Source organism: Neoarius graeffei, chromosome 23 (assembly GCF_027579695.1).
Source record: "Neoarius graeffei isolate fNeoGra1 chromosome 23, fNeoGra1.pri, whole genome shotgun sequence".
NCBI classification, from domain to species: domain Eukaryota; kingdom Metazoa; phylum Chordata; class Actinopteri; order Siluriformes; family Ariidae; genus Neoarius; species Neoarius graeffei.
This window is the reverse complement of record NC_083591.1, coordinates 41098587-41117784: the sequence shown is the minus strand read 5'-3', so window position 1 is coordinate 41117784 and position 19198 is coordinate 41098587. Positions and strand designations below refer to the sequence as shown.

The 19198-nt window shown below is 41.4% G+C and overlaps 1 protein-coding gene across 5 annotated transcripts in view; it reads right to left on the bottom strand.

Annotated features, from left to right (window-relative positions):
* Nucleotides 1–16032, bottom strand: part of ranbp3b (RAN binding protein 3b) — a 71477-nt gene extending 55445 nt beyond the window's left edge. Inside the window, exon 1 of one of the 5 annotated variants that reach the window (XM_060906181.1) lies at nucleotides 15976–16032. In XM_060906181.1, coding sequence (XP_060762164.1) covers nucleotides 15976–15997 — 22 coding nt within the window. In that variant the 5' untranslated portion in view covers nucleotides 15998–16032. The remainder of the gene's footprint in view (nucleotides 1–15975) is intronic. The other 4 variants (XM_060906180.1, XM_060906182.1, XM_060906183.1 and 1 more) reach the window with 4 other exon arrangements.
* Nucleotides 16033–19198: the final 3166 nt, after the last annotated feature.

Sequence of the window (19198 nt, the reverse complement as noted above, 5' to 3'; positions counted from 1 at the left end):
AGTTTGGTAGCCTGCATCTCCACAGAAATGCTTTACACAACCAAAAACATACACCATTCTTTGGTTCATGTCACTTTCTCACGACAGTTGAACCAAGTGAGAGTTTGGACGGGCTCAGAATGCTTGTTCTGGTCCAAGTGTGAAAACTGTGTTCTCACCTGCAGAAATGAAATGCGCCGAGGGGAAACATACGTCAGAGTTAAATTCAAATTGACTAATCTCTACGTGTGTGGAAAAAGTAAATAAATAAAATACTACCTGCAGTTGAGATTTACACTGATCATATTCAGTGGTGCTTAGACAGCGTATTGGCTAACTTTTTTTTTTTTTATTTCTTCCTCTCAGGAAGCACTCGGCAAACCTGCTGAACACTCATCACATGTATCAGGCCCGTACGTGACTTAAAGGGGAACTGAAGGCAAATTTATCATCATCAAAATTCCATTTCTCATTTTATTAAATATCGGAATGCATTTTTGATAGCTATTTTGTCACTGCTATAGCAAGTTATGAGTGTTTGAAATATGCTCTGTAATATCAGTCCATATGTCAAAGCAATGGCCGTAAACGAGATTCGCTTAGACCTGTGCGAGACATCGTAGGACGGAAGTAAAACGTACAGCAGAAATCAAAGTGACCAACATCTGCCAACGTTGTCAAAAGACGCGCGCGCCTTCTTTTGAATGCTGACGTAATCAAGCTGGAAGTTTTCCGTGTCCGAAATCGCTCCCTACTCACTATATAGGGCACTATATAGTAGGGGTGGGCAAAAATATCGATACGGCGATATATCGCGATACTTTGTCTTCCGATTCAATATCGATACTCAAAATTTGAATATCGATATTTTTTCAAATAATAAATCATGTTTCAGACGGGTTGTAAATCCAGTATGACTTCCGCACCTCCACTCCATAAGGTGTCGCTGTGCCGCTACCTCACTGCAAGGCACTCTTCGTCTTCTCTTTTTTTCCCGGTGGTTGCAGTGAGGAAAAAAAACAAGCAAGCATGGCTGTTAACGTAAACCTAGAGACGCCGCCGAACTTTAAGGCAGATGTTTGGAGGCACTTTGGATTCCAAAGGAAAGGAGAAAAAAAAACAGTGAGCTGGACAAAGAGTACACACTTTGAAAAACCTGTTTTGCTCCAATTAGATATTCAGGTAACACAACAAACTTGCGAACTTACTTAGCACGACACCACCCCGACATATTAGCTCAGCCGGAGCCACCGAAACCCGACCCGAAGCAAACTACACTGGACAGCGCTAAAGTCCTCCCGTCTACTTCAGTGATGTGTGACTTACTGTAACTGTGAACTTAATTTTGTCATTTAAGGCCAAAGGCAAGAAGCTGCACTTTATTTTGCATTTTCAATTTTAGTGTGTGAGACACTGCATTTTATTTTGAGTATTTACTCAAAGTTCAGAAGAAACGTGATTCACTGAGGTTTCAATTCAGTTTCAGTGTGTGGACACTGACCCACACTGCGCTTTGTTTCATAATTGTGCTCAGGGAGACTAAGATGCACACTGCACTTTTCAATGTGTTCCAGACAGTGTGTTGTTCCTGCAAATATGTTGTAACTTGCGCTTGTATAGTTACAATAAAATGGCATGGAAAATTTGAATTACCGTATTTTCCGGACTATACGTCGCTCCGGAGTTTAAGTCGCATCAGCCAAAAAATGCATTATGAAGACGAAAAAAACATATATACGTCGCACCGGACTATAAGTCGCACTTTTTTGAAGGGTTATTCTATCCATAGAATCTGTGATTGTATCTGATAAGCGGCGCGTGGTTACTGCGCGACTGCATTGTTTATTTAATAAACGAACAGCTGAGCAGTGATAACGCGCCCTTTGCCCTGTAAGTAGCCTAGTCTGATTATTTTAAATATCTACTACTATCTTTAATACTATCACTATCGTTATTACTAATAGCCTATATTATTATTATAACTAATATTAGTAGCCTATTACTGATGCATTAATCAGTTTGCTTTTAGAATATTTTTACCGGTAGGGCTTATTATCGCCCCATGGCTCTTTCATCTGTGTTATTAAAGCTGTAGTCATCATCGAGGAGTGTCATTCTTCATTTTTGTCGAATTTTATTTCATCAAATCAGAGGTCAAGTAGGCTATAGGTTTATCATCTCCAAAGACAGGTACGGTAGGAAAAACAACCGTCTAGTGAAAAAAAAAAAAAACAACAACCGCTTTTAAATCCCCTACTTAAATCCTTGAAATGAGTCATTTAACTCATGTCTTGTGTGATCTGATCTCCAATGGTGAAATAAACCGGTTGTGATGAGTACAGTCTGTTATTTTAGAAGATAAATGTAATATATAATTTAATATATAGACTAATAAAAATTAATATTTTATAATATAATATCACGACATATTACTGTCTGTAACTGTCACTAAAGCGTTTTCTAAAATCATAATGTCTGATATTATTATTATTATTATTATTATTTTACACACACAATAAGCGCGTGTGCGTAAAGTTATAGTAAACCATCCCCCGCCTTTTTTTTTTTTAAAGTCGCCGGACCCACCCACCTCCTGCGTTCTGGGACCTCCCACTTCACAAATTAAGCACTGCCTAAAATCACTACATAACTTATTTAAATAACTATAGGCCTATCATTAATAATAAAACACAGGTCAATCAAGTTTATCAAGCTGACGATTTCACTCCAAATCAGCAAATCCATTGAATTCCTCATCCTCGGTGTCGCTTCTGAACAACTCTGCCAACTCCAGCGGCAGATGAAGCGCCGTTTCCTCTTCTTCTGCGTGGCTGTCGTCAGACTCAGCATCAGCTCCAGTTATTCCGCGGTGAAAAAAAAAAAAAACATATATACGTCGCACCGGAGTATAAGTCGCATGGACAGCCGAACCATAAAAAAAAGTGCGACTTATAGTCCGAAAAATACGGTACATTGTTTTGACTCCGTTTGTCCCATGAATTATCACTATCATCTGATGTACATACAACTCGGATTTTAAGATGCATAATGCAGTTTACATTTTTCAGTGAATTATGTAGAATATCGCAATATAGTATCGTGACTCGGGCGGCACGGTGGTGTAGTGGTTAGCGCTGTCGCCTCACAGCAAGAAGGTCCTGGGTTCGAGCCCCGGGGCCGGCGAGGGCCTTTCTGTGTGGAGTTTGCATGTTCTCCCCGTGTCCGCGTGGGTTTCCTCCGGGTACTCCGGTTTCCCCCACAGTCCAAAGACATGCAGGTTAGGTTAACTGGTGACTCTAAATTGACCGTAGGTGTGAATGTGAGTGTGAATGGTTGTCTGTGTCTATGTGTCAGCCCTGTGATGACCTGGCGACTTGTCCAGGGTGTACCCCGCCTTTCGCCCATAGTCAGCTGGGATAGGCTCCAGCTTGCCTGCGACCCTGTAGAAGGATAAAGCGGCTAGAGATAATGAGATGAGATGAGATGAGTATCGTGACTCAAGTATCGTGATGCGTATCGTATCGTGAGGTCCTTGGCAATACCCACCCCTACTATATAGTGGGGACGCCATTTTGTAGTGCTGTCCGAAAACTTAGTGAGGATTATGTGGGAAATACGCTCAGTAGAATATGTATTTATCACAAAAATACATGCATGTATTTATTATTTTGAAAACCCACCAGCCGCCTGATCTGGCAGGTTTTAATTGTGTGACAGGAATGGCGTAAATACCAGTGTGACGGACTCATCCTTATCCTGTCGTCTTTCCAACTCTTCTCGACTCCATGTTGATTCGAAGTCGTATGGAATAATCTCCATCACTGATGAAGTTGGCAAGTCTCGAAATTAATCTAAATTGGAATGATATGGCGATCTGGCCGCTGGGTAAACAAACAGTTTTCAAAATGGCAGCACGGACACATCACGTTTGAAGTCTCGCGCAAGTCTCGTGAAGATCACGCGGATAAGCGATGCCTGCCGTGGACCATACGAACTACGTTCAACGTGGCTAAAAACCAAAAAGGCCAATAAGCGTAATATAATATGCCAATACAAGTCACGATATAAGGTTAATAAAACTGAAAATGTAATAACACGTTAATTAAGAAATAAAGCAAGTTTAAAAATGACTTCAGTTCCCCTTTAATTGTGTGTGTGGTATACGTGTAGGACATTTTGACAATTGTTCATAAAGTATTCTTAAGTTCCATATAACTTAACTCCTTTATGTATGAACTAAATGAGTATTAGAACAAATGAATAGCTCCATGAGATCCCTGGTGGGTTTTTTGGACACTTTAGATAAACCACCCCGTGCTATATACAAACTGCAACGTTTCTGGATCTGCCAGCGAGTCCATTTAAAAAGCTCTCAGATGCATGGATTCTGTATATTTCAATGTCATTTGATAGCACTGTGTTCATTCTTAATCATTTTTTAAATTGCTGAAATAAATTAACTGATAAAAACTGCTCAGGTATTGTCTCCAATACTTGTTTTACACATCTTGACTTTTTTTTTCCATCCAATAAGAATACATTTCCATTCATAATTTTGTTATTTCTCATCATTTCCTGTGCTGACTTACCCTTTTGTTTTGACAGGCCTGACACACTGACCTTGGATGCTGAAAATCTTCAGGACAGGGGTCCTAGATGGGATGATGTTTTAAATAAATAAAATAAATAAAATGTGGGTCTACTACGATAAACTCATGCTTAAATCGCGATTTCTATACCGAACATATAGCCTAGTAAACTAGACCCACCCGCCTAGCGGCCAAAAATATTTTTGCTTAGCGAGTGGGTCTAGCCTCGCACCATATAAACAAAAACACCCCGGGCATCAAATCATGCCCGCCAATCACAACGCAGGGTTTTTGTTTGGATTCTTTGGGCGGGCTTTTGCAGGAGTGACAACAAAGCTGCGCGACGCTGGAGAAAGCGCAACAGGAAAGATGGCTACGGCTAGTGAACAGCGCACGTTTGACTCCGCTTTGGAATCAGTTTTAGAAGAATTAGACTTGGAGTTTTCGTTGAAACATGAGCAGGAAGAGGCTCTCCGCTCATTCCTTTTCAAGAAGGACGTTTTCGCTGTTTTGCTGACCGGCTATGGCAAAAGTCTGATCTACCAGCTGGCTCCGCTCGTAGCCAAAAGGATGGGGCTAGTTTGTGCAGTACGAAGAATTAATAATCAGCTTTGAAACATTACTTTTTGATTGGTTTCTTATTTTCCCGTTATTTTAAATTTAAGGGAAATTATTTCACCAAACACCACTAAATAAAAACTCAAAAACAGTTTAAGCAAACCCTTGCAAAACACTTGAAAAAAATAAGTGTATGTTAAGTATGTGGTACAGACTCCAAACTTGTGGTCATTATCTCCAAACTTCTTAATATCTAGAACCTGTTTATTAATACGCATTTTGAAAAATTATTTATTTCAAGGTCTCCCCCACTGCGCGCTCTGACTACGTCACAGTCACTGTTGCGCTGATTGGTCAGAGCATTGGCCTATAGGCACAGAGACAGTTTGAAAGACAGCGGTTTGTTCCTCCCACACCCGTCGGAAATGTCTACGGATCGAGGCCAGACTAAATATTCACATTTAGTCTGGCTTGCCAGGCTACCGAACATAGGCTTACCTAGCAAGTCGTTTTTTTACATGGCCAATTATCAGAAAACACGGCCATAAATCCCCAAACCATGCTCGACTGGGATCGCCACCTTACCGTGGTGAGGGCGTTTGCGTGCCCCAGTAACCTCTAGAGCTATGTTGGCTGGAGCTATGCTCCTGGTAGGGTCACCCGTGCCGGACAGGTCGAAAGGTAGGGGCCAGACGAAGAGTGATCCCCTGGTCCTCCAGGTTGGGAATTGGGCAAAGGGTTGATAACCCTCTCCCATAAAAAAAAAAGTCTATCACAGAAACCAGAAGCAGAGCAAATCTACTTAATAGGGGGAAGACCGTGGCTGCATCTCATGGAAGGGATTGTATGACGCACAGAGGCCAAAGCCATCTGGACGCCCCTGGGCCGAGAAGGCCATTGGTCCACCCAAAACACGCAATGAGAATTGATAATTGGAATGTCAGAACATTACGTGTTGAGGCAGGATAGAGAGAACGACTGCAACGTAGCATTGACCTGGGCACCAGAAGGCAAAAGGAAACAGGGAAGACCAAAAACAACATGGCGAAGGACTGTGGAGAAGGAGAGAGGCGAGGCGGGGTGGAGGACCTGGGAGGAGGTGCGGTCAAAGGCAGCGAACAGGGAAAAGTGGAAAAGCGATGTGAAGGCCCTATGTGCCACCAGGCATGAGGAGGACAGGTAACAGGTAAATCCCCAAACACAGCCTATAAATTTTATACTAACCCGTGCTAACAAAAATTTTGCTCTTTTGTGAAGTAATTTTGTGCATTTCTGTGGACATTTTTGTCATTGGTCAGCAGTTTCCTGGGGCATGTGCTTTTCATACATGCAAGTTAAATCGAGAAAATCAAATTTACCGCAAAAAATGTAGCGTTCTTATTGGCCAGACTTCGAAACGAGGCTTGAATGGAAGCAAAACACTACGAGTTTTTAAGAGCTTCGCCAGCGAAGCTCGGCAGGTTTAGAATGAGTAGGTCATGTACTCATTCTAAAACTTGAAGATAAATATCTTTGCGAGTTTTTTTAATCATACAAGAATGATAAAACATATTGACAGAAACTATACTTTACACTTTCCTATGTGCCCACTGCCAAATAATATTATAGGTTTTTAAATGACTTAAATTAGAGGAAACATAAAACTTGTCCCCTTCCTCAGTCACACCAGACTCGGCATGCTCAGAGCCCACTTCCGCATTCATAAAAAACTATTCACGTGGTAATGGCATGATAATCACTTTCACGCTTTCAGTTTCCATTGGTTTCTCTTTCGCCAAGATTTACATTATCTTAAATAGTACTTTCATAACTACCATTATTATTGAATTTTTTTGTTAACAGTATTTACATTTCAGGTAAATACAGGAAAGTTTCCTTCCATTTGTAACTTCAATTTCACTTATTTTTAACTCCTGTTTATTCCTAACATTTTGCATTATGTATATTTCATAAAATCAAAACCTGTTACAGGTATCTATTATTTTCAGTTGTGTATATATATATATATATATATATATATATATATATATATAAAAATATATTTTTTCATAATATTAATCTTAAGAGTTGGCTGAATCTCATTTGTCATCTTTGTTGTTTATAGTAAAGATGTATTCTGTGTAACAGGACTCGATTGCAGCAATTTGTATTTTTGTCTTAAGTGCACTACAAATTATAATTTAAGGTTTCTGCTTTTACTGCAGGAATTTGTAGAAGATCTTATTGATAATTACTAGGGGTGTGCATTGGCACAGCCCTCACGATTCAATTCGATTACGATTCGGAGGGTAACGATTCGATTCAATCCGATTCTACGATGCATTGTGATGCGTTAAAATTTTACTGAAAGCAAGGCAAATTTTTCAGTAGTCATGAGGCAATACAAGCAGTCAGATACTGAACAACATTTTATTGGCTGTTGTGTGTATCACTCCTGTTTTAAACAAAATAAAATTGAATGTTATAGAGTTTCAAATATGAAAAAGAAAACAAATTACAGCTTTTTAGTGCTTTGAATGAGACCAGATCTTTCTTTTTTACACACAGGTCTTGTCTACTTTCCCATCAACCTCGTAGAATCCAAAATGTGCCCAGATGTCAGCTTTCCAAGCTTTGGGTGCATTAATAATAACCTGTCTCTCGCAGTCCTCTTCCTCCGCCTCAGCCATCTTGCTAAGTTAGTGCTCTCTCGACTGGCGTGCAGCTACAGACCGCGCATGTCTGTGATGTTGCTCCAGAAATGCCCACGGAAGTTTTTTTTTTTTAAATACGCTGAATCGATCTGGCATGTTGCCGAATCGATGCTGAATCGTCCATGCCCCGCATTGCGATGCATTGCCGAATCGATTATTGTTGACACCACTAATAATTACAGTGATTTGTAAAGTTCTGGATCATGAATAAGAAACTAAATTTAAACTTTGTTATAAACACTTTATTAAGTTAGTAAATAAAATCTGTGTTAATAAAATATAATTCACACTTAAAATTAATGCTTTCTTTCATTCCTTTTGAAGGCTCAATTGCAGCTCCAGAAGTCACCACATTGCACCAAAAAAGATGAAATTTTTAAAATGTGCCCCCCCCCGGAAAGGATATCTGGCAAGTGCGAGGATAGATTTTCTATGTAATTTGGTCAAATTAAAAACGATCTCTCCCCACAAGCAGCGCCAGTCGAACATGCCCAAAGTTGACACTCGCTGATTCCAGTCATTTCTGGTTTCATTTTCATTTTGCAATGGCGGCCCCCAATATGCACGAGGAAGGAGTTTTTGTTGAACATTTCTTGGATTTTACATGAATACTAGGTAGGAACCCATCGTTTTGACCCCACTCACCGAGAAAGGCGAGTCTGGGGTGACCTTTATTCGCCATTAAAATTTTCTATATTTCTACATAAATACAGTAGTGCTTGAAAGTTTGTGAACCCTTTAGAATTTTCTATATTTCTGCATAAATATGACCTAAAACATCATCAGATTTTCACACAAGTCCGAAAAGTAGATAAAGAGAACCCAGTTAAACAAATGAGACAAAACTCATATACTTGGCCATTTACTTATTGAGGAAAATGATCCAATATTACATATCTGTGAGTGGCAAAAGTATGTGAACCTCTAGGATTAGCAATTAATTTGAAGGTGAAATTAGAGTCAGGTGTTTTCAATCAATGGGATGACAATCAGGTGTGAGTGGGCACCCTGTTTTATTTAAAGAACAGGGATCTATCAAAGTCTGATCTTCACAACACGTTTGTGGAAGTGTATCGTGGCACGAACAAAGGAGATTTCTAAGGACCTCAGAAAAAAGCGTTGTTGATGCTCATCAGGCTGGAAAAGATTACAAAACCATCTCTAAAGAGTTTGGACTCCACCAATCCACAGTCAGACAGATTGTGTACAAATGGAGGAAATTCAAGACCATTGTTACCCTCCCCAGGAGTGGTCGACCAACAAAGATCACTCCAAGAGCAAGGTGTGTACTAGTCGGCAAGGTCACAAAGGACCCCAGGGTAACTTCTAAGCAACCGAAGGCCTCACTCACATTGGATAATGCGAATGTTCATGAGTCCACCATCAGGAGAACACTGAACAACAATGGTGTGCATGGCAGGGTCGCAAGGAGAAAACCACTGCTCTCCAAAAACATCATTGCTGCTCATCTGCAGTTTGCTAAAGATCACGTGGACAAGCCAGAAGGCTATTGGAAAAATGTTTTGTGGACAGATGAGACCAAAATAGAACTTTTTGGTTTAAATGAGAAGCGTTATGTTTGGAGAAAGGAAAACACTGCATTCCAGCATAAGAACCTTATCCCATCTGTGAAACATGGTGGTGGTAGTATCATGGTTTGGGCCTGTTTTGCTGCATCTGGGCCAGGACGGCTTGCCATCATTGATGGAACAGTGAATTATGAATTATACCAGCGAATTCTAAAGGAAAATGTCAGGACATCTGTCCATGAACTGAATCTCAAGAGAAGGTGGGTCATGCAGCAAGACAACGACCCTAAGCATACAAGTCGTTCTACCAAAGAATGGTTAAAGAAGAATGAAGTTAATGTTTTGGAATGGCCAAGTCAAAGTCCTGACCTTAATCCAATCGAAATGTTGTGGAAGGACCTGAAGCGGGCAGTTCATGTGAGGAAACCCACCAACATCCCAGAGTTGAAGCTGTTCTGTACGGAGGAACGGGCTAAAATTCCTCCAAGCCGGTGTGCAGGACTGATCAACAGTTACCGCAAACGTTTAGTTGCAGTTATTGCTGCACAAGGGGGTCACACCAGATACTGAAAGCAAAGGTTCACATACTTTTGCCACTCACAGATATGTAATATTGGATCATTTTCCTCAATAAATAAATGACCAAGTACAATATTTTTGTCTCATTTGTTTAACTAAGTTCTCTTTATCTACTTTTAGGACTTGTGAAAATCTGTTGTTGTTTTAGGTCATTTATGCAGAAATATAGAAAAATTCTAAAGGGTTCGCAAACTTTCAAGCACCACTGTATGACCTAAAACAATCAGATTTTCACACAAGTATGCCCCCCTTGGCTAACATGTGGCGTCTCTTTTTTTTTTTTAAGCAATTGTTCTATGAATCAGACTCATATGTGCAAGCACCCTTAGTGCCAAGTTAACTCACAGCTTTATTCTCTCCCCTGAAGAAACATTATTTTTGGTCTCGACTCAGATAAGACCATAATCAGAAGTGTTCTTGCTGTATATTTTTCCCATCAGATTTCACCGGTGTTGCTCTTTCATGCAAACTAAACTACAAACTGAACAGTGTATACACCAGCAGGTTCTGTCTGTGATCACTTGCATGGACACTTCTCCAAGTGACTTGGTTTGTAAACAGTGTATTGGATGCTCTCAGTATTTGTTTCCTCTAAGCACTGGTTTATATGGATTCCCCATCAACCCAGAAACACACAGCCTTCCTGTCACCACACACAGAGGCAGCTGACATTATTGCAGCAATACTTTAAGTGGCCGGTGCAAAAAAAAAAAGATCTCATTGCAAAGTAATGAATTCAGAGCTAGACCGGATGCTCATGTGCATGAATACTCAGAGTTCATGGCCAAATTGAGGAGCATTAATGTTCGTTATCCAAATAGCATTACAGAAAAATGGCCTGCACTTGGGATGCTGATATCTACAGATCGGATACAGTACTTTGCAGTGTGGGAAATAAGGCCCGACCGATGGACATTGACTGGTAATTTTCGCATTTGTCTGTCTGTATTTGAAAAGCATCAAACCGGATGGCCCATGGAAAATTGTAAAGATATGGGTCGAAACTAGAAGTAGATTTCTTCCAAACATTACACTGGGCGAATATATTATGTCGTAACACAGTCTGTGATTGGCCGATTGCGGACACTCTCTAGATGAATGACAAGTCGCCTCTCATCAGAGTCGGACTGCATTCTGGCCTGACGCCACATGACGCGGTTATCAGCTGGGTAGGTTTACTACTAACGTTAAAAGAAAATAGACTACTACAGGTTTTGAAACCTGACGAAGTGTTTTTTTCCATCTTAACATGTGCTTTGTAGGATGTAGATTTATATTTTAATAGTTTTTATTTTCTAAGTTCTAGTCCAGCAGATTTTCATTTCAACACCAAATGATATGACTATGTCTAGTTTTGAGTCATTTTTTTACAAACTTACTTGAAACCTCGTACTCAAAATTTTAACTCTATGTAAGAAGAGTTGCACTGTTAGTAATTACTACATTTCTTATAGACTTATTATAAGCATCATATTAAAAAAAATCATTTGTGACAACGTTTGAGTGCTATTATAGTACCTATATAGAAGTACCAGTAAGTTGTAAGCAACTGGAACATCCCTGCTCCCCATACTTTTTTCTCGACATGGAACTGACCGGTGTGTGCTACTGTTTTCTTGGGTAGAACTTTCAGCACGTTTTTCTTGAATCTTCTGACATTTTGACACCATGGGCTAGGGCTGTGCAATATATCAAATATACTTGATATATCGCCGAAAATTCTGTGTGCGATACATAAAATTATCGTAACTATCGAGTATTTTATGGTCATCTTCCGACTTGCGTTTGTTTAAAACATTTTCCGATGGTTTTCTCCCTGTCCCTCAGGCAGTAACGTGAGAGGCTGCCTAAGGGTAAAGAAAACAATAACATCATGCACTCGCCAACCAATCCCGGGCGACATCTCGGTGCTGAAAGGAACTTCCGGGAAGATTTCGGTTTTGGTTGTGTTGCCAGATTGGGCGGTTTTAAGTGCATTTTGGTGGGTTTTGAACATATTTTGGGCTGGAAAACATCAGCAGTATCTGGCAACACTGCCGGCGGGAAGATTTCCTAGTTCCGGTTTACAGCGCTGACTCAGTTCGTGCAATCGCTGGTGCTGCACAGGCTACCGTGTAAGCGCTGTCAATTTCAGCGACAAATTAAAAATGGAAGCGGAGGAATTGGTTCCTAAAAGAACTAGTAAGGGGTCAGTCATCTGGCGTTTTTTGGATATTGCGAGGAGGACGTGGAACAGCAAATGCCAATTTGTAAAGTGTGCAAAAAATCCTGTCATCACGAAAGGCAGCAGCACGACAAATATGTTCCATCACCTGAAAACTCACCCGGTACAGTATGAAGAGTCTCAAACTCTGAACTACTTGCCCACGAGCTAACCCCCCCACAAGCTAAACAAATGACCATAGCGGCCTCGTTCTCCAAAGCCACCCCATATGAGAAAATGAGTCAGAGATGGAGAGCTATAACGGATGCAATCACTAACATCATTGCCGAAGACATAATCCCAATTAGTATAGTGGAAAAACCAGGCTTCCAAAAATTACTAAACACACTCGATCCCAAATACGAGTTGCCTGGTCGCAGACATTTTACAGAGAAGGCAATACCGGAATTATACACATCTGAGAGGCAGAGCCAGAAAACATTCAGTTCAAAAGTGCGCAAAGAGAAAAATTATGTTTTGCAGATCTCTCTCTTCTCTCCCTCAATCTCTCTCTCTATTGTGAATGTTCCAGTGGTTCTCAGTAGTCAGGTTAATAGCTTGGAGATCTATTTTTTAAAATAATTTCATGAATGAGCACTTTTCTTATTTAAGCTAAATGTCTCTCCGTGTTGAGCTTGCACTTTATTGGGTTGAGCTCTGAGCAGCTCTGTATTGTATTGCCCCTTTGTTGCAATTTTCAAGATTGTTTTTGCAGTTTGTGCCACATCTTTGTTGAATAAAAATAGTCTTATTTCAATTCAGTTGTGATTAATCACTAACATGAAAATTTAAAATGTGTTGTTGAAAACCACCTGTAAAGTTAACCAAGAACGTTATTTAATCTGCAGGGATTGTAGTGAAAACAGTAAAGAGTAAAAGTTAGATTTCATGGGGTCCTTTTAGAGGACATTTAAATATATCAAGATATATATCGTGTATCGTGAAATGGAGAAAATGTATCGGGATATTCATTTTTTCCCATATCGCACAGCCCTACCATGGGCAGCACGGTGGTGTAGTGGTTAGCACTGTCGCCTCGCAGCAAGAAGGTTCAGGGTTCGAACCCAGCAGCCTTTCCTGTGCTCCGGTTGCCCCCACAGTCCAAAGACATACGGTTAGGTTAACATGGGCTGAAGTACCCTTGAGCAAGGAATCTAATGCCGCTTTTCCACTACAAACGTGGCTGAGCCGTGCCGTGCTGAGTCGGGCTGAGCGGGGCTGTTGGAGTTGCATTTCGACTACAACCGCGCTGAACCGTGCTGGCTGGAAGTGGGTGGATACACTGGGTGGAGTTAGCGAAAGTGGGTGGACGTCAGGTGATGTCGTTAAGCAGCGCAAACAGTGACATCAGTGATCTTTTAAGCGGTAGTCTCACGACCCGAATAGTAAACAATAAACATGGAGGACATGGAGTCGTTAGTGTTGCTGGTCTTGGTTCTGTGGCTTGTTGTCACCGACAACGCCAACAGATACTGGCAAGAGCGTATAGATGAGGTGAGGCACATAAGGCTTCAGAAATTCTCGTAATTCGTAATTCTTCTCCTTCCGGGTTTGCGGTGTTTACAGATCCCAGCGTGCTCGCGGGGCGTGTGTGGGCATGTGAGGACACTCCTCCTCACCAATCAGCGCACAGGGGAGTGTCTGCTCACGCCTCCAGCCTCACTCGGCTCGCTTTGGCTCGCTTCAACCCCACTCCAAAACGGTGCGAGTTTTAGGGGCTAAGCAGGGCTGAAGCGAGCTGAGTCGTGCTGTTTTTTGGTAGTCGAAACGCGAGCCATGTCGGGCTGAAGTGAGCTGAAGCGAGCTGAAGTGAGCTGAAAAAGGGTAGTGGAAAAGGGCCATAACCCCCAACTGCTCCCCAGGCGCTGCAGCATGGCTGCCCACTGCTCTGAGTATGCGTGTGCACGCATGCATGTGTTCACTGCTTCAGATGGGTTAAATGCAGAGGATGTGCTTGAGTGTGCATGTGACAAAGGCTTCTTCTTGCAAATTATCTTCAATTTCCAGTGTAATTTGGCCTTTGAAGATCACAAAAATATGTCTGGAAATAGCTGAGAAACCATCTCCAGGCATCCAAACTCCTTCAGCTTCCGGGGCCTGAGATCGGGCCTTTAGACAGGCAGACAACATTTCAGGACTCGTCTGTCTTGTGACAGTCTGTTTAAAATTCCTCATTTTACACAGTGATTTGTATTGCAAGTCATCTCATCTCATTATCTCTAGCCGCTTTATCCTGTACTACAGGGTCGCAGGCAAGCTGGAGCCTATCCCAGCTGACTACGGGCGAAAGGCGGGGTACACCCTGGACAAGTCGCCAGGTCATCACAGGGCTGACACATAGACACAGACAACCATCCACACTCACATTCGCACCTACGGTCAATTTAGAGTCACCAGTTAACCTAACCTGCATGTCTTTGGATTGTGGGGGAAACCGGAGCACCCGGAGGAAACCCACGCGGACACGGGGAGAACATGCAAACTCCGTACAGAAAGGCCCTTGCCGGCCACGGGGCTCGAACCCGGACCTTTTTGCTGTGAGGAGACAGCGCTAACCACTACACCACCGTGCTGCTATTGCAAGTCATGTATAAAACAAAAAAAGTCAGCTTAAAAAAAAAAGTCAGTTTTCTTACATCCTGTGTAGATAAAATAGAATCTGATAGAGTTAAAGCAGCCAATTGTTGCAGCTTGACAGCACTGGGGCTCGAACCCCGATCCACTCATCAGTAACACAGAACCTTAACCTGTTGAGCCACAACCACCCTTAATACAAATTATAACTCGTATCTTATGTCCTAGTTCAACCTGGGAGGGTATTATTACACTCATAGCCAGCTTAAAAAAAAAAAAAAAAAGCAGCTACAAGATTAGCCACAAGCTGAGCTCCATATTTCAGAAAATAAACTCAGCGTGTTTATGTGAACTATGCAAAAGTGCTCCTTTATACCTCTGATCATAAATCTGATCGCGTTTATCAAAAAGATTTAAAAAAAAAAAAAGTGTGCACACATGTTGGACTGTCTGGTTGGTTAATTTAATGATCAGTAACACCCACCTACCTCCCATTTAACATCACAAACCCTGAGACACTAAAGATCATTTCCTGAGATTCAGTAAGAAATGTGAATTGGTTTGATCAAGTACAAATTCATTAATCCAGCTCATGTTCGCCAAGAGCTAAGCAAGCAAGCAAGCCTGTCTGGGAGATAAGTCAGGTTTCAAACTAATAATAGATATTAACCAATAATAATAATAATAATAATACGCTCTTGTTGGGTGTTAAACCGCTTGCAAATCAGTCTGTCTCTCTCACACACACACACACAAACACACACACACCTGACATCACCGATTCATCGCGAAACCTCAAATACACCCTTTAAAACAAAACACAACATTCACGCCGTTTTAAAACATACCATTTGTTCCTGCATTGCATTAAAGCGTGTCTATGCTCCAAAAGAAATACATAAAATAAATACTAGACTACTAAATCAAGTGGCTCGGTGTGAACTAGTGAAAGAGCCGTACCCGCCTAAAATCAAAGAAAATCAGAAAGGAAGGCCCGGAACATTAGCTAGCTCCGGAGGAGGCTATTTCACCAGAGCTAGCACCTCTGCTAACTCACTTAGCCAGGCTAAAGCTAACAGGTTACCACTAACCATGCTAGCTAAAACATCTCCACCTAATTAGCAACCGGCTAACAAACCAAACCCAAATCTTACAACCGAAGTCCAAAACAAACGCACCACTCTTACAACATACACACATCTGCTTCTGCACTTCTTAAAGTCATTTATGTTTTTGTTTTGTGGCTTCATTGCTTCGCCCCATTTGCCTACCTTCGTTTGCCAAGTCCGCCATTTTACTTCTCCGCGCACACCCACAATGCACCGCGGCACACGGGCGTTATTTCTAGCAGAGAAACAAAAGCTGAACGAGAAACAGAGATTAATAGATATTTAATCGGCTTTATTCTTATTTATTTAGGTTTTTGTACAGTTTCAATATTCCATTCGATAAATATTTTTTCCTACAGTGCGCTTGCATTTATTCTGGCTAAAAAATGAGTCAATTTATAACTAATTTACCTCTGTACTTCTATTGACTCGATTCTCATTCAGTGTGATAAGTTTAAAGCGTTAGGTTTAAAGCCTGCAGTTTGCATGTTACTTTTATGTTTGTGATTTTTTTAAAATTAATTAATTAATGAATTATATATATATTTTTTAAAAAAATCTTTTGGAGTTTTCTTCCATAAATCACGTTTAAAATTGAAGTGCAGAGCATCATACTGGATATTTTGAGGAGCTATGTGTGCATTTATCCTCTCAACCACTAGGTGGTGCAATTCTGCAAGTGTACATAATATAATGCTGAACATTTGAACATGTGCTGTATACTGCACATGGTTATTCCTTTCATTATTAAACCCCTGATTTAATACAGTATATCATGTATGTGTACAGTTAAAAGTATCTATTTTGGTTGATTTTGGTCTTAATGGAATATTTAGATAATATTGGCTGGCTTTTTTCATGGTCTATCAGATACAGTATATTCCATTCAGCTAGCATGATATTTAGCGAATCGAAGACAAGTTCAATATCATGGTAGCTGAATGGAATATAGCTGATAGACCACGAGAAAAGCCAGCCAATACTACTATTATTATTAAGTTGCACGGTGGTGTAGTGGTTAGCGCTGTCGCCTCACAGCAAGAAGGTCCGGGTTCGAGCCCCGTGGCCGATAAGGGCCTTTCTGTGCGGAGTTTGCGTGTTCTCCCTGTGTCTGCATAGGTTTCCTCTGGGTGCTCTGGTTTCCCCCAAAGGCATGCAGGTTAGGTTAACTGGTGACTCTAAATTGACCGTAGGTGTGAATGTGAGTGTGAATGGTTGTCTGTGTCATGTGAATGTGTCAGCCCTGTGATGACCTGGCGACTTGTCCAGGGTGTACCCTGCCTTCTGTCTGTAGTCAGCTGGGATAGGCTCCAGCTTGCCTGTGACCCTGTAGAACAGGATAAAGCGGCTAGAGGTAATGAGATTATTATTATTATTATTATTATTATTATTATTATACATTGCTGAAATGAAGAGTATGTATCATAATAATCTCATCTCATTATCTCTAGCCGCTTTATCCTTCTACAGGGTCGCAGGCAAGCTGGAGCCTATCCCAGCTGACTACGGGCGAAAGGCGGGGTACACCCTGGACAGGTCGCCAGGTCATCACAGGGCTGACACACAGACACAGACAACCATTCACACTCACACCTACGGTCAATTTAGAGTCACCAGTTAACCTAACCTGCATGTCTTTGGACTGTGGGGGAAACCGGAGCACCCGGAGGAAACCCACACGGACACGGGGAGAACATGCAAACTCCGCACAGAAAGGCCCTCGCCGGCCCCGGGGCTCAAACCCAGGACCTTCTTGCTGTGAGGCGACAGCGCTAACCACTACACCACCGTGCCGCCCCCTGTATCATAATAATAATAATAATAATAATAATAATACATAGGGCCAAACTACTCAATTCTGATTGGTCAATCAAGGAGGGCTTTTTTCCTTAACACGGGGCCATATTTCTGAAATGCTATTGGCTAGTTAGTTGCTTGGTTACGGTTACAAAAATTAGCAAATTTTGTCAACAAAATGGCTTTTGTAAAGAAGTTCCAATAAAATTTTATAAACTACTTTCAAAATCCTCGTGTCGTGTCGCCGTGTCATGATGAAAGATGCTTTAGAAACTGATTCAAACATGCAAGATAGTCTTGCACCCTGATTGGTTCAGAAAACTTGAATGACAAATGTTGTGAACTTGAATGGCTTCCCAAGTATGAATTTGGCCCTCTATATTATAAACAAGTAATCGTATGGTTCCTCATAAAATTAAGGATCAATTTCACTTGTGATTTCGAAGTTTTGAATTTTTGAACAATTTTCAAAACTTCGAAATCACAAGTGAAATTGATCCTTAATTTGAAAATTTTCAAAACTTCGAAATCACGAGTGAAATCGATCCTTAATTTTACTCGGCCCCATACGATTACCTATACTAATAATAATATTGGCTGCCTTTTCTCGTGGTCTATCAGATATATTCCATTCTGCTAGCATGATATTGAACGAATCGAAGACGAGTTCAATGTCATGCTAGCTGAATGGACTATATCTGATAGACCATGAGAAAAGACAGCCAATATTATTATTATTATTGGTGGTACGGTGGTGTAGTGGTTAGCACTGTCACCTCACAGCAAGAAGGTCCGGGTTCGAGCCCCGTGGCCAGCGAGGGCCTTTCTGTGCGGGGTTTGCATGTTCTCCCTGTGTCCGCGTGGGTTTCCTCCGGGTGCTCCGGTTTCCCCCACAGTCCAAAGACATGCAGGTTAGGTTAACTGGTGACTCTAAATTGAGCGTAGGTGTGAATGTGAATGGTTGTCTGTGTCTATGTGTCAGCCCTGTGATGACCTGGCGACTTGTCCAGGGTGTACCCTGCCTTTCGCCCGTAGTCAGCTGCTATAGGCTTCAGCTTGCCTGCGACCCTGTAGAACAGGATAAAGCGGCTAGAGATGATGAGATGAAATGAGATTATTATTATTATACACTCTTCATTTCAGCATTCTCAAAGGCCAATGCTAGCTTACCCGTGACTATTGCTGTTAGTGCGGCAGTCCAGTTAGCTAGCAGCCAGCATAACAGTAGCGTGAGTGAAGGTTGACGCTAGCTTACCCACGACTCGGTGCTGTTAGCACGGCAGTCCAGTTAGCTTCCAGCTGGCGTAGCAGTAGCGTTAGCAAAGGCTGACACTAGCTTACCCGCAACTCGGTGCCTTTAGTGTGGCAGTCCAGTTACCTTCTTGCTGGTGTAGTGCTAGCGCAGGCCAATGCTAGCACAGTCAAGCTGAATATTATTATTATTATTATTATTATTATTATTATTATTATTATTATTATTTTCCCTGTGTAATTTACTTAGTTCCTTTTAAAATCAACATCGACAAGTACACACAACAGAGTGACCTGGCAGCCAAAATTCTCTCAAAATCTTCCACTTTTAATGAAG